At 38.3% G+C, this 15,820-nt stretch overlaps 1 protein-coding gene across 1 annotated transcript in view; it reads left to right on the forward strand.

The window, feature by feature from the left end:
* The window catches only part of DLG5 (discs large MAGUK scaffold protein 5), a 152,527-nt gene extending 137,836 nt beyond the window's left edge, over positions 1-14,691 (forward strand). Inside the window, 8 exon segments of the mRNA XM_051982027.1 lie at positions 12-160; positions 809-979; positions 2,622-2,818; positions 6,197-6,340; positions 6,692-6,819; positions 8,960-9,069; positions 9,587-9,696; positions 12,649-14,691. Of these exon segments, the coding sequence (XP_051837987.1) occupies positions 12-160; positions 809-979; positions 2,622-2,818; positions 6,197-6,340; positions 6,692-6,819; positions 8,960-9,069; positions 9,587-9,696; positions 12,649-12,752 (1,113 nt within the window). The 3' untranslated portion in view covers positions 12,753-14,691.
* The last annotated feature ends 1,129 nt before the right edge of the window (positions 14,692-15,820 follow it).

Below are 15,820 nucleotides of genomic sequence, written 5' to 3' on the forward strand. Positions count from 1 at the left end.
TCCCTTGGCAGTACGGTTCTGTGGACATGAGGAATAAAACAGCTGAGGAAGCCTACCTGGAGATGCTGAAACCTGGGGAAAATATCCGTGTGAAGGTGCAGTATCGTCTGGAGGATTTCAGCAAGGTCAAGGACATTCCAGGCGATGGCTTCTACATTAGGTATTCAGGGGCTGGACCTGGCCCATCTCTCACAAAATCCGAGTTGTCAGAATTTTGGCTAGATGCTGGAGCAGCCTGTTCCTGCTCAGGATCTCCCCATGTCTTGTTCCTAGGGGTTGGCAGAAAGATGGAAAAAGCCATTTCTAGGCTTTCTAGACAAAGCTTCTCAGGTATTTAAGGGAAAAGTCAGAATACCAGATTTGGACTTAAAGGCCAAGAGGCTTAGGAGATAATGGCTTTAATTCTCCTTGGGGGCTGCGAGTATTTCGTTATCAGCCCCTCACATTGAGTTTGGATGATTTCCTCTACAGGGGAACATTGTGAAACAAGGGCTGCAGAACACACAGTTATAACCCTAGGGAGATGCCGTCTGATGGGGGGGAGGCACATTCCCTGCTTGACTGCCCTTGGCCTGGTCAGCAAGAGACAGTTTGTACCCTTGGGCAGCTCTGATCTCATAAGGAAAAGCTGGTCCTTCTTTGGAGGCGGTCTCTGGCCCATTAGGAATCACAGTACTGTTCTGAGGTACTTCTATGGATCTGATGGAAGGAGGTGTGAGATAAAATAGCTTTTGGGGACTGGATATCAGAGAACATTCTTTGGCTGCTTTGAACAGTAAGTATTGACCCTTCTCTCCTTCTGGACCAGGGCTCTGTATGACCGACTGGCAGAGATAGACCAGGAGCTGAGCTTCAAGAAGGACGATATTCTCTATATTGATGACACCCTCCCCCAGGGTACCTTCGGCTGTTGGATGGCCTGGCAACTAGATGAGAATGCCCAGAAGCTGGAAAGAGGCCAGATCCCCAGCAAATACATGTGAGAGGCATTTGGGCCTGTAGACCCCCAGGGGTAGAGAAGAAGGAGAAGGGGATATAGAGGTGGAAGAAAATGGGCTTTGTGGTCATTGTGGGAGAGGAAGGAGTTCCTGGATCTCATCCTTCTGGGAGGTGTGACATAATGAGGGTCTTTACGGGTATTTTTTTTTAAACTAGACCAGTGATTTTATTTGCATAGGATATATTCTACTTAGTGTGGATATATTCCTTTTGTGTAACTTTTAATTTCAATAGCCCTGAGAGCTCAAGTGAGTGTCATATAACTAGCGTGTGTCCAAAGCAAGCTCAACCTTGGTCCACTCTTTTACAAAACTGGGCCTCCAGAGGATTAGCATCAGGAGGCAAAATAGAACTTGGACTAGGGAAACAAGAGTCCGGAGTGGTGGGGTCAAACTTGCATGGAAAAAAGGGGCCCCCAAACTAAATATAAGGATCACTATAGGCTTCATATTGACTTTGAAAAGCACATATCAACATTAGTTAGGTTCTATTGGATTTTCATTTAATGAAATATTACCTAATTCGATTTTAATAACTAATAATGAATTCACTACTTTTGCCCCATTCCTGGACTGTCCATGACTGAATGTATTAATGAATAGACCCTGTTCCTTTTATATGCTGTCCAGTGTTTAGCAGCTTGCAGGGATTTCAGATCTCGCCGAAATTCTACATAATGTGGTAGAAAACTAATAAAATTACAGTATTTAGAATTTGGGACCAAGTCCTCCTAATTATGAGTTCTTGGAAAAGTCAAATGACTTTCTTTAAATGAATCTCTTTAATAAAGACCATTTGTTTGACGCTTTAAGATTTGCAAAGGGCTGTACCTATGTGATTTCATTTGATGCTCACAACAACCCTCGGAGGATAATATTCCTGGTTTGCAAATGAGGAAACTGAGGCTGAGAGGTTCAGTGATTTGACCATCTTGTAAATAATCTGAGGCAGATATCTCAGATCTTCTTGACTCCCAAGTCCAGTGGGGCTTATGCATTTCTCTGCCTCACTGCCTCTAAGATTCAGTTTCCTAAAATTGGTGAAATACTTGCACTCATAAGATTTTCTTGTGATGCTGAAATGAGCTATGAAGTATTTTGTAAACTTTCAAGAGCTGTGTAAATTAATTACTCTTTTCCCCAGGGGATTGGTCACCAGGTGATTTTGAAATTATTTTTTCCATTACAGCAATTCATGAAGATCTCTCTTAGGGCACAAAGAAGTTGCAGTCCATATGCAGCTAGTACCCACACTGAAGAATCATAAATTGTTTAAATAGTCTTATTATCATTATAGCATGACTTGTTTAGACATGTATCTGGCCATAATACTTGTGGATTAATGCCTTTCCAAAAACAACTACGTATCTTGAAACCTTAATTGTTATCAAACTACTTATAAGACATGTGTTTGACTCCTGATACCAGGGGACCTAAAAGAAATGGCACCTTTGGATAATGGGATGATTGAACAGGATAGCTTCAGGTGCAAACATCTATCTCTAAGACACCTGTTGCTGATGGAAATCCTGGATCTCGTGCTCACTTTGGTTGACACTGGGTTAGATGATCCTTGAGTTTCCTGCCCACACCAACATTCAGTCATATTCTTTCTTACTGTAGCATGGACCAGGAAGTCTCCAGGAGGCATAGCATGTCTGAAGTCAAAGACGAAAATAATTCATCAAAGACTTTGTCAGCCGCTGCGCGGAGATCCTTCTTCCGAAGAAAACAAAAGCACAAACGGAATGGCTCTAAGGATAGCAAAGATTTGCTGGCTCTGGACACCATCAGCACGGACTCCATTCCCTTCCTGGAAGGTAAGTGACTTTGGTGGCCTTAGAGTCCCTTTCTAGGCTAAGTCATAGAGTTGAAGACTCCTGGGAGTGGTTCAGGTGATGATCAGTCTTGGGTCATCCCCATTTGACTCAAGAGACACTGATTCAATACCACTTTTAGTTGAAAATTTCAAGGCCCCTCCAAAGACTTGGTTCTCAGCTCTTATTTCAAAAAGGTGTCTTCCTGCTTTTCTTTCCAAACTTTGATTGAGTTTCCCTTTCCTTCCTCACTTTAAGCTGCACCAAATGCTTTCTTGGATCTTTACCTGTTATATTCCTCATTCTCTGTATTTTATGTGGGGTATGATAGTCAGACTCAGGGGCACAGGGATAGAAAATATGATTGATGAAAGTATTTTTTAATAAGCCGGTAATAGAAGGAAAAGTTGGGATTGTGATACCTTCATCCCCACTCTCCATAAAAGAATTTCTGTAAAGAGAATTATTACCCTTTCCTTGATATATATTAATTCAGAGAACCATGTGTGTTGACTTCCATTGGTGACTAGCAATGATTAATTATGGAGGGACATTAAAATTTTTTTTTTCTAGTCTATTCCATTCAAGAAGTAGGAATTGAGTATTGCTTATACTTATAGCTTGTAAAATGCTTGTTTGACTTAATTCTTAAATGTCTAGTCCTGAGAGTTACAAGGGAGGTATGAGACTATATGCTTTCTAGTCTGGTCCCAAACTTTCTAGTGGTACCTATTTCTATTTCACACAGCGCTGTCTTCCCTTGCCAGGCTAAATTACTCATCATTCTACAAATCTTTTCTCTGTTTTTGTGAGAGGAATTAGAAAGAATAGTGGATTTTGAATTAGGAAATCCAAGTTAGAAACTTGACTCTGACATTTTCTTGAGCGATTCCCTGACACTACCTGCAACAACTAATAGTTACTCCATTTCTCTGGGCCTCAGTTTATTTAGCTATAAAATTAAGGCTGTGATGTAGATGATATCTGACATCTCTTTCGGCTCTAAATTTTATGATCCAGTGCCTGGAATCTAAAGGCATTTAATTAATGCTTGTGGACTGTTGTCTGATCTTGTGGTTGAAAGTAAGTCACTTAAATTTTCTGTGCCTCAGTTTCTTTACCTAAAAAATAGGAGCAATAATATTTGGACTGCCTATTTTTATGTCTTTTGTGGGGAAAGAACTTTGTAAACCTTTTGAGTACTATTGAAAAGTGAGTAGTTGCTGAATTTTTGTTTTTTATCCTTCTCTACTATTTTTCATGGGCAGGTAGATGGCACGATATTAGTGGGCCAAGCCTGAAGTTGGAAAGACCTGAGTTTAAATACAACTTCAGGCTCTTACTAATTGTGTGACCCTGGGAAATCACTTAACCCTGTTTGCCTCAGTTTCCCCACCTGTAAAATGAGTTGGAGAAGGAAATGGCCAACCACTCCAGTATCTTTGCCAAGAAAACCCCAGAGTTGGACATGACTAAAAAAATAATTAAACAATAAAAATTTTTCATGCCTAGTTCTTTCTATTCAGTGTCTTTTTATTCTCTAAGATCATCTTTGGTCCCCTTCCTGCCATGAAACCTTCCCTGAGCCATTTTAGCCCACAACAATCTCTTTCATAAGATCACAGATGTAGAGCTAGAGCTCTTAGGACCTTAGAACCCACATAGTCCAGTCTCCTCGTGTTACAATTATGGAAGAGACAATCTTTCTATATACAGGTATCCCAAAATCTTGGTGGTGCAGTTTTAAACTATTAAAGCTTAAGACCACACTAAGACTTTTCAGATACCCTATAATAAGCCTGGATATAATAAATACAAAATAGTTAAATATTTAGGGAAAGCACTAACTCATAGAGTGGACCAGGAAGAAAAGATATCTTGGAAAAGGTGGTACTTGAAAGAATTGAGGAATTGATTCTGCAGAGCACAAGTAAGGAGAGAATGCATTCCATGCACGGGGAAGGCAGGAAGACCCAGGTGGAGTACCATGTGCTAGAGAAGTCAAGTTTGATCTGGATCTGAAGGTGTAATCTGATGGCTCCTTTTCATCTCCTTTGCTGGATCCTCATCCAGATCAGGCCTTCTAAGCATAGGTGCCCTACAGGGATCTATATCTAGGATCTCCTCTCTTCTCCCTCTATACTCCTCCCCTTTTTCCTTTCTACTACTGTATCACACTTCCTATCAGCTCCTCATCATCTCCTATGGATCATCAGCTCCTATGGATTCAGTTGGCATCTCTGTGCTATTGATTCTTGAATCTTTTTATCAAGTCTTAATCTTTGATGACTTCTAATCTCAAACCTCCAACATTTTGACATCTTCATACATCTTGAACTGAATGTCCTGTAAATATCTCATTATGATCAAAACTGAACTCATTATTTTTCTCTGTAAATATAAGCACTTCCAAATTTCTCTATTACTGTTGAAGCCACCAGCATCTTTTCAACTCTTCAAGCTCCCAATTTGATATCATCTACAGTTCCTCTTTATTTCTCCCATATCCAAGATTTGTCAAAGCCTATTGATTTCATCTTTGTTAACATGTTTCAAATATGCCCCCTTTCCCACTCTGACACTGGGCATTATCTGGGTTGAGGCACTTATTACTTTATACCTGGTCTATTGCTGATATAGTCCTAATGTCAGTCCAGTTGATATATAGCTGATGTTTGGTTTGCCTGCCTCAAGTCTTTCCCTACTTCAATCTGTCTTCCATTCGGCGTTTTTCCTAATGCACAGGTCCAACTGTGACACCTCCCTCTCTTCCACCTTCTTGCAGTAAACTCCATTTGCTTCCTATCACCTCCAAGATCAAATATAAAATCCTCTGGATGGTGTTCAAAGATCTTCATAACTTATCCCTTTCTCTATTTTCTGCCTTCTACTCTTCTTACACCATATACTTTCCCACCAACTCGAAAATCAATGACACTGATTTTCTTGTTATTCCTTGAACTAGACACTCAATCTCTTGACTCCTGGGCATTTTCACTGGAAGAAATGCTTTCTTCATCTCTGTCTCTTGGCTCCCTTGTTTCCTTGAATTCAAATTCCAGCTAATTCTTACCTTCTATAAGAAGCCTTTCCCAATCTCTCTTAATTCTAGTGCCTTTCCTTTCTTTATTACTCCCTGTATGTGACTTGCACATAATTATATGCACTTTTTCTCCCCTATTCGATGGTGACATCCTCGAGGGCATATATTAAGCACTTAATAAATATTTATTAATTAGCTGACTAGTTGCATGTATGTGTGTGTAGGAAATGTCTTCTTTCTTTATGGAAACCAAAAAGATTAGTACTGGTCAAAATTAAGGGTTGAGTCATTCTTTGTTCTCTGAGCCATCTGCTCACCTCTTGCTTTTTTCTTTTCAGATTCAGGCAGCTTGGCTTATCAGCGGGTACAGAAGGTGGACTGCACTTCTCCAAGGCCTGTTTTGATCCTGGGGCCGTTACTTGATGCTGTGAAGGACATGTTGGTGAAGGAGGCTCCTGGGAAGTTTTGTAGATGTCCTCTGGGTAAGGAGGCCTTTTTGGGAACAGAATACCTCATTTAGCCAATGTTGACAACCATAATGATATCTGTAAAACTACTCATTCTGTTCCTCTCTTTTTCCTATATACCTCATTGTTTGGGACAGCAAGTTAGCATGAGTAGCAACAATTAAAATTTCTCAGGAGAATCTATAAGATTGCTACAAGATTTTGAGGAAAGATTGTGAAAAGGTGGCACCTGAAAGTATGGAAAGAGTTGTGACCCAGAGCCAGGTTACTAAAGCAAAATATTATCATTATTCTAAATAGCAATGAGAGGAATTTAGGGCAACTCCAAGGAAAGTGAACCATTCATGTTTTTGTTGTGTCTTTCAGAGGTGATGAAAGCCTCCCAACAGGCCATTGAGCGAGGGGTCAAAGATTGTCTGTTCATTGATTATAAAAGGAGAAGCGGCCATTTTGATGTGACCACTGTAGCATCAATAAAGGAGATAACGGACAAGGTACTGATGCTTAATAAGAGTATCTCTGCTTTAATTTATAAATGTCATGGAGTCAGAAAGAATTCAGTAGGAGTGGTCAGCCCTTTATGCTCGGCAGTATTTCTCATGGATGTTCTCTACCTTTCCTTAGCAGTCAGCCATGTTTTTATTTTTTGTTTTATTTGTTTTTCTCCTGCTAACAAGTTGACTTTCTTTTTACTCTACCTGGAATTCTAAACCTGTTATTTCTTCTCCTTCCGTCAAGACTCATCTCTGAAACAATCATACATAGGATAGTTTGTTTGAAACAATTCAAGCTTGAGAGTTGATAAGACTTCAATATTAGATCTGAATTTTCTTTCAGCTTGATGTAGTTGTACTATACATGTTTTACTTCATCTGTATCACTTATCTGTCAACAGATAATTATCACTTAAAATTTTTAAAAGTCTGGTGTTTATATCACCTGTGTTTTCCAATAGCTCCCCTTTTTTCCTATCAGTTAATCAACATTTATCATCACTTATTACAAAGGTTAAAAAAGGAGAAAAACAATCCATAAAAACTAACCAATACATCAATACATATTATATGCAATATTCCACATGTGTAGTTCCTTCCTCTCTGTAAAGAATGGAGGGAAATGTCTTCTTATGGCTTTTTAAAATTGGGGCTGAGGGATTCAGGAGTGAAGGAATCTGGTGGATTCCTAGAAGTTGTGGATAGTGTAGGATGATGGGCCCACTGGAACCCAGTACAATTACCGGGCTTTTGTTCCAGTGCTGCTGTCTTGGTACTGGTATCAGGGTAGATGCTGCTGAATTCCAGGTAAAAGAAACACCTTTACTCAGAGAAATCATTTATATTTTAACACAGAAGAAAATGCTGTATAGTCTTCTCACATAGGACCCATATTGGAGCTTCTGGAAATGTTGCATTGGAGAACAGATTCCCAGGCTGGACCTGCTTGTCCACTATCCTCATTAACGTCGGTGTTTTAAAAGCTGAAAAAAAAATCATCATTTTACATCATTAAAACATAAAATAAAATTGGAGCTGATCTTAAATATAATTTTACAGCATTTAGTTTTATTTGTTTTACATTTGTCCTTTCTGTTTATATTGTTCTCATTATGTATGTGTGTGTACGTATTGTCATTGACAGTATTTATCAATACTTCATAGCCTTGAGCGAAAAAGAAAAACCATGGTAGGAGGGGAAAATAAGACTTCTGACCTAATTCTGCTGTGGGTATTCCAATTGAAGAGAGAGGCATTTCACACACACACACACACACACACACACACACACACACACACACACACATATGCAGAGTTTCCCTGATTATATTTATTTTACTTTACATCAATTCATTTAAGTTTTCCCACATTTCTCTGTGTTTTATCAGCCATCATTATTTACAGCACAGTAATATTGTAGGACATTCATGTGCCACAATTCCCTAGTTGATGATACTTTGTTTCTAGTTAGTTGAATTTTATTATTTTCTTCTTAGTAGCATACCTATCATGCTACTGAATTTTGTATTGCATTGGGAGTTCAGAGAATCTGAGTTTTAGTCCCAGGTCAGCCTTTTAACTTAGCTCACCAAAGCATGTAGCATTCCTGGATCTCAGTTTCTTCTTCGGTTAAAGTAACGGATTGATTATACCATTCTCTACTTTGACAGAAATAAGGGTTTTTGCTGTGCTTCTTTGTCCATCTCTCAAGGAGTTGGAAATTTTCCAGGTAACACTCAGTATCTGTGAATTCATATTTACATAGGGTAAATTCAGGCCACTTGGATCTCACCTCCCCAAGGTCAGACAGTTGATGGCCCCTTGATACAGGCTTTGTCTTAGATCTGTTTCTCAAAGTTTGTAATTTATTGCTCATTGAAGCCATATCGTGCTTTGTTAATGACATAACGAGGTGCTTATGTAGAATAAGGGAGATTTCTGTGAAGCTGACCGAAATATGGCCGTAATATAATGAAAATAATTAAGAATTCCTTACAAGAGAAGGAAAGAATTTGGTCAGAAGATTACTTTTATATTGATCTCCTTAGAAAAAAATGAAATGTTTATTTAAAGAACTTGCTCTGCTTCTGTCCACCTATTCTTCCCGAGTGTTCTGATGGTGTGCTGCTTGTTCCCTTAGGACTGTCACTGTCTCCTGGACATTGGTCCACATGCCATTGAGCGGCTCCATAGCATCCACATCTACCCTATTGTCATCTTCATCCGCTACAAGAATGCTAAACAGATCAAGTAAGTGACCTCTAGAGCTGAGACATGCTGAAGCCATTGTTTCTGTCTCTTGTTAAAAGATAAGATTGGCACATTGGAGCATTAGACCAAGGGCAAGAGGTCTGAGTTCTGCTCTAAATTCAGTTAGTAACTTCTTAGGGCTTTGCTATAGCTATATCTCTTCTCTTCTCTTCCCCTTACTCTTTTTATCTTTTAAATGATGGAATTGTTGATGATATCTGAGACCTTTCAGCTCTAACATTCCCTGGCCTTGTCTTCCTTGCCCTCATGATTCCAGCAAAGGCACTGGAGTCATCCTGGCTATGTACAGATTTTTAATTTTTTTCATTATAAAGATGCTTTCTGGTGCATTCATTCTTCCCAGATCCTCCTTCCCAGAAGGATCAGGTTGCTCCTTTACAAGGATGCACACCAGGGGGCCCCCTTCACTGTGGTTATCCTTTCCAATGGATGCTTCCCGTGGTGATAGAGAAAAGTAAGGTCTTTTAGCCTAATTCTGCTTCCGGTGTTCCAACAGAGAACAGAGAGACCCCATCTTCCTGAGGGACAAAGTCACACAGAGATATTCCAAAGAACAATTTGAGACAGCTCAGAAGATAGAACAGGAGTACAGCAAATATTTCACAGGTGAGCATTTGGCATGAATGGGCTGGGCCAGGGCCCTGAGATTCTTTTGCAAAAATGGGAGTGGGGCGTCGGAGTGGGATGCATGCAACAGTTTTGGAAATTTGAGAGTTTGTCAGCCTTGCTTTTGTGGGGGGAGGGGGAGAGGGGGAGAGGTTTGGGAGAATCCCACCAAATCACTTTTTTCTTTCTGATAACATTTTTTCCAATGAACAAGTATTTCTTTTTTCCCCTTCTCCCCAAAAGAAAAGAAAAGAAAAGCAAAACAATCCTTGGAACAAATAAGTATGCTCAAGCAAAACATATTATCACAGGCTTATTGTACATATTCTTTTCAATTTCATAAAACAATTATTAAGCGAGAACCTGGGCTACAAATACAAAAAACTAAAACTAAAACTAACTTTCTTTGCCTTCAAGGAAGTGACATTCTATTGTGGGCACTTTTGTTTGAATATTTAAAAGGTGAACTTTTTTACTGTGCTTCTGTGTCCATCTCTCAAGGAGATGGAAATTTTCCAGGTAACACTCAGTATCTGTGAATTCATAGGTAACTAGGGTAAATTTGGGCCACTTGGATCTCACCTCTCTGAGGTCAAACAGCTGGTGACACCATGATACAGGTTTTGTCTTAGATCTAGTTCTCAAAGTTTGTAATTTATTGCTCATTGAAGCCATATCATGCTTTGTTAATGACTGTGAGATACTTATGTAGAGTAGGGGAGAGTTCTGGGAAGCTGGTTGAAAACATTAAAAAAATTCCTTAAAGTAAAAGGAAAGAATTTGGTCAGAAGATTACTTATATATTGACTTCCTTAGAAAAAAAATGAAATGTTTATTTAAAGGATTTGCTTTGCTGCTGTCTACCTATTCTTCCCAAGTGTTCTGCTATATGAGGTGTCCCTCATTCTTTTTTTTAACATGTCTACGTACCCATTAAATGTGGGGAAAATGCCCTACGTGATGATGGTTGTATTCAGTGCTCACTAATAAACTGCATACTTTTACAGTTAGCTGTAAAATCTGTAATAACAGATCATTGATCCTTTCAGTATCGAAGGACAGAAAAGTTGGTTGTTTTTGTGTATTTTTGAGGAAGCTCTAAGTCAGATATTTTTCATTCACCTTGTTAAAAGCCCATGATATACCCTGTGGCTTCCAAATCATTTTAAAATTTTAAAGCAAAACTGCCAAGAGAGGACAAGAATTGTAGTCTGGGAATGGGGATCAGTTTTAATCAGCTTGCTAAAAGTTTTAGTGTCAGTGTCTGTCAGGAGTGGGGATTGTTTGATAAAGATTAATTTTATCTTCCTTTCATTAGCATCTCATTTCCCACAAAGTATTTGCTCCATTTTAACCCCAGCTATAGAGATTAGCTATTACAGATGTGTAATGTTAGACACACTTGCAGATGAAGTCACTATATTATTAGTTCTACTTAATTGTTTTGTTACAGGAAACAGCTCACCAAGTGGGAGTAATCTGTAAATGTTTGAGTTGGAAAAACAAAACACATTAGTAAAAAAAAAAAAATTCAAAGAAGGAAAAAAAGATACATAGCCACTTGGATTTATATATTTTTTTCACTTTCTCCAGGATTATGATTAGTAATTGACAGTCACAACAACACTCCAGAGCTGTTGTCTGAAAAGTCAAGATTCCATTGATTGTAAAGTTGAGCAAATCTAGCTTTACTTAGATGGTGTTTCTCTGAGGAGTAGTTTTTCCAAGTTAAAAAAAAAATCCTGATTTTTCCTGGTTATTAGGACAACAGAATACCTGTCTTTGAAAGCCTGACAAAAACTTTAAATCCCATGCTTATCAATCCTTTCAGGATCCTCTCACATGAAACCATTTAAAATAAGAAACAAAAAATATTTTATATTTCAGTTAGGTTTTATATATTCATTTTAGCATCCTATCATGTGAAATCATTTTAAATAAGGAACAAGGTATATTCTATAGTAGTTTTGTTTTATATCTTTTTTGTTTTTAATAAACTAAAATATAAATATTTGATGTAACATAAATATGAAATTTATAATAATATTTGATCTATTTTCCCACCTCAGCTCTATCAGCTGAGGAACAGTTTTGGGAACAGGGATCAGAAATAACTAAAAATGGGCAGCAGAGAGGCAGAGAATGAAGGAAAAACAAAACAAAACAAAACAAGAGCCTGTTAAGCAGAGCTTTTTAACTAGGTGTGGGTGACCAGGTTTTGTACCAAGGGATGGAAGTGCTGATAGCACCTCTGTAGCGGATAGAAACTATTGAACTTTTAGTACCTCATTAGCAAGAAACAATTAGATAAAACAGACAATTACTACTTGGCTTACTGCTTGCTCCCCCATATGAATTAAACTCAGGGAAGAATCAGCCTATGCCATCCTGCTCTTTGCTCTGTAGGAACTTTGACATATCCCAGGATTTGGGATTCTGAGTCGACTCCATCCCCAACCTCAGGAGATTTCCCAAAGCCCTCACGGTATTCCAAACCTTAAGTGTTCTTTTCCTTATATGAGATCGGGAAGTTAACCACTTATAGTCCTCCTAATATGACGGAGAAAACATGAAACTTTACTTTTATTTTGCCATTACAGCCGAAGGACTATTGAATATTTCTATTTTCCTTGAAGCTGATCACTTCTGTATGTTCTCTCCCACTTAAAATGTGATCTTGAGCACAGGGGCTGTTTGGCATTTTTATTTGTAACTCCAAGATTGGTTCATAGATTGGCAAATAATAAGTACTTAAAATAAGAAATACCTTTTCATTCTTTCCTTCTCTCTTTGGGTCTTTTTTTTCTTCAAAGTCCATGTTCTCACTCCCAACTTAGCTGCTGTGGCTGCTCTCCTTCTGCTTCTGAAGCTTCCCATCCACCATCTGGACAGCTGATTTTTACAATAACTGAGAATTGACCTTTTCTCTGCTGCATCTCTTATGTTCTACAGGTATCGTCCAGGGTGGAGCCCTTGCTAACATTTGCACTCAGATCTTGACGACCGTCGATGAAGAACAAAATAAAGTCCTGTGGATACCAGCTTGCCCACTATAGACAGACATTTTGCTGGGAAATGCAGAACATATTCTTCCAATGTAAATAGATGGCCAGACAGTAAATATTATATATATATATATATGTATACATATATATATATATTCACAGTTCTTCATGAAGGGGATTGAGACACTAACATGGATAACCAAAAGCACCTGCTTAAGTGGCTGAATAAGACTGAAGCCTTGGCTGGCGGAATTCATTTCTCTCTCACTTGTGCATTTATTTCCTAGAGAGAGAGAGAGACACTGACTGACTGACTTCTAATATGATGGGGGTACAAGGTAGACCAGCCTATATATATATATATTTTTTAGCCGCAGATTATCAATGCTGCAGAAAGAATCTTCTAGATCCACAAGTTTACAAACCTTTTCTAAGTATTTGGTTGTTTATGTTTACTTGAATGTCCTTGTATTGTGACCTGTTGTCTTCTTCTCTGCCATTGTCCTCATCACTTACTCTTGTGTTTCTCTTGTTAAGTCTGACTTTTTTTGTGTCTGTTCTCAGTGGAATAGAAGGGAGAGGATAATGTGAGGTGGGGGAGGAGGGACTGGACTGTGGGTTTGTGCTGGAATCAGTAGGGATGGGGCGGGGAAATCTGTGGGGTTTTAGAAACCTTTGGAAATTCTTCTGGGACTCTAGGATCATATCTCCTAACTTTACAGGGTGATTCTTTGGTCCAGTTGGGGTGGCAGAATCAGTGCCCTTTTAGGACATGTATTTGCCAGGGGAAAGGCCTCTCCTGCACTTTGGAATTATTTTTAATTCCTCTGGTTGAAATTGCTTCCTCCTCCCTCCTCTCCCTTACTCTACCTGCATAGATTTTATATTTAAAGACCTTAATATGATCTGATCATTCTGTACTTAATTTGTTAAGTAATAAAGTAATCAATTTGGTTTTGGGGACTGGTGGTAGGGGAGGAGGGGGAAAGCCAGGCAGTAAACTTGGTCCAGTGCATGCTGTTTGGTCATTTTTAAACGTCTGTAAATATCAATAGCTTTTACTGGTGCAATTTTGCAGAATAATTCTTCTGCTTTGTCCTTCAGTGTGTGTAGCAGTCACATAATTGTGTTTTGTTTTGTTTTGTTTTAAAATTTTGATATGAAAATGGTCACAGTTTTGGGCTTTGGATCAAAAGCCTTTGGTAGTGTTCACACTGTCTGGAATCAGAATAAAATCATGGGATTTTTCATATCATTTGCAACACTCAGTCATGCTGTATACCCAGCTCTATGATAAAGCAACATCTTGAATTTGCTTGTGCACTTCGAAAGCTTGAGTGGGTCCTGGCAGAAGATTGCCTCTCCCTTCTCCATCAACCATTCATTATCTTTGTAGGTACTGTACTCTCTTTGGTTTATCCCATTTTAATTTGAGAAGGCTTTATGGACTGTTCCTAACATTTCACTTTTCTAGTAAAAGGTCTTAATTTTTTTTTTTTTTTTTAAGTTTTAGACTACAGGTTGTAGTTTTGTGCTTATTTGCATTTAAAAAAAAATAAAAGGGATTTTTTTTTCCTTGCACAATTCCTCAGAAGAAAGAACTATATCAGACCTGAATTTTGTTCCTTGTTTTACAGGTACACATTTTCTAGCTCAAACTATGTTAAAAAACAAAAATATAAAAATATTTTAAAAAATAAAAATAAAAAAAACAAACCACAACTGTAGATTATGTATTGATGCATTACCTAAACGAAATAGCTATCATATTGAGGGGTAGCAGGGTTTTTGTTTGTTTGTTTTTTTGGTGTTTTGTTTTTTCTTCCCCTGAGTTGAGGATAGAGTTGGACTTTGGTACGATTAAAACAGACAGGTACTGTTCTGACCAGAATTTTCTGTACTAAAACAAAAAATTGTCACTTTGTATAAAAAAAAACCAAAAAAGTTAAAGAAACTGATTAGTATGATAAATAAAGGTCAATTTCTGTAATTTGAGTTTCAGTATCTTTTATTAGCTTTTTCCCTGCTCCTTCCCCCATCTCTCTCCTTGCCTTCTGAATTAAATTGTTGCATTCTGTAAAATGGGGAAGTAGTCCAATGGAAAGATCACACTGGCTCTGCACTGTTTCAAGGCAGCTGTTTTATTTCTCCTTGATTGATTCCATATATCACTTTTTTTTTTTTTTTTTTTTTTTACAAACATGACTCGTTTGTTTTCTCCTTCAAACCTCCCACACCTCCCCTCTTGCTCTCCTCTTTGAGCTGAGAAATTTAACTCTTAAAAATAGAGACCATTCGTTGTAAGGTCCTTCTGTTCTCATCTCAAAACTCATTGACATAATCCCTCCTTTTCCCTATCTCTGACATCAAGGTAGCATTTCTCCTTGCTAAGATCAATTTGTCTATACTTGTGCTTGTTCTCATCTTGTCTTCAATAGATTGTAATCTTAATCATCCCTTTTCTCTCAAATCAGTTGTCCCCTACCTGCTTGTTCTTTTCTTATTATCTTCAAATATCTAAATTTCCTTCATTTAAAACCAAACCAGACCAAACCAGAAAATCTTCACTTGATCCAATCATCCCCTCATGCTGCTGTTTTTTATCTGTCCTCCCTTTCTCAGAGAAACGTCTGGGAAAAAGCGGTCTTCATATGCCTTTCTTATGCCTCAACTCTTTGCAATGTCTGCCATTAGAATATGAGCTCCTTGGGGAGAAAAAAAAGGACTTCTCTCCTCACTCTCCCCTTTTTAATTCCAGCATTTAGCCCATTGCCTAGTATATAATTGACTCTTGATAAATGCTTGTTGACTGATGACAGACTGGCTTTAAACTTCTCAGTTAACTAAAACTGCTTTCTTCCAAGTTGTCAATTCTCATAGTGTTTTCTTAGTCCTCATCATCCTTCTCAATTTTTCTCCTGCATTTACTCTGGACCAGCCCTTTCATACATTCTTTCTTGGAAGATTTTTATATCATTGATCTCTCCTGGTTCTCTTATCTGATTGTTCCTTCTCAGGCTCCTTTCCTGGCTCATCATCCATGTCAGCACCTTTACCATAGTGGATATACCCCAACTGAGCTCTCTTCATTCTTTCTCTCAGTAACCTCTTCATTTTCA

This window comes from Antechinus flavipes, chromosome 2 (genome assembly GCF_016432865.1).
Source record: "Antechinus flavipes isolate AdamAnt ecotype Samford, QLD, Australia chromosome 2, AdamAnt_v2, whole genome shotgun sequence".
In the NCBI taxonomy this organism is placed as follows: domain Eukaryota; kingdom Metazoa; phylum Chordata; class Mammalia; order Dasyuromorphia; family Dasyuridae; genus Antechinus; species Antechinus flavipes.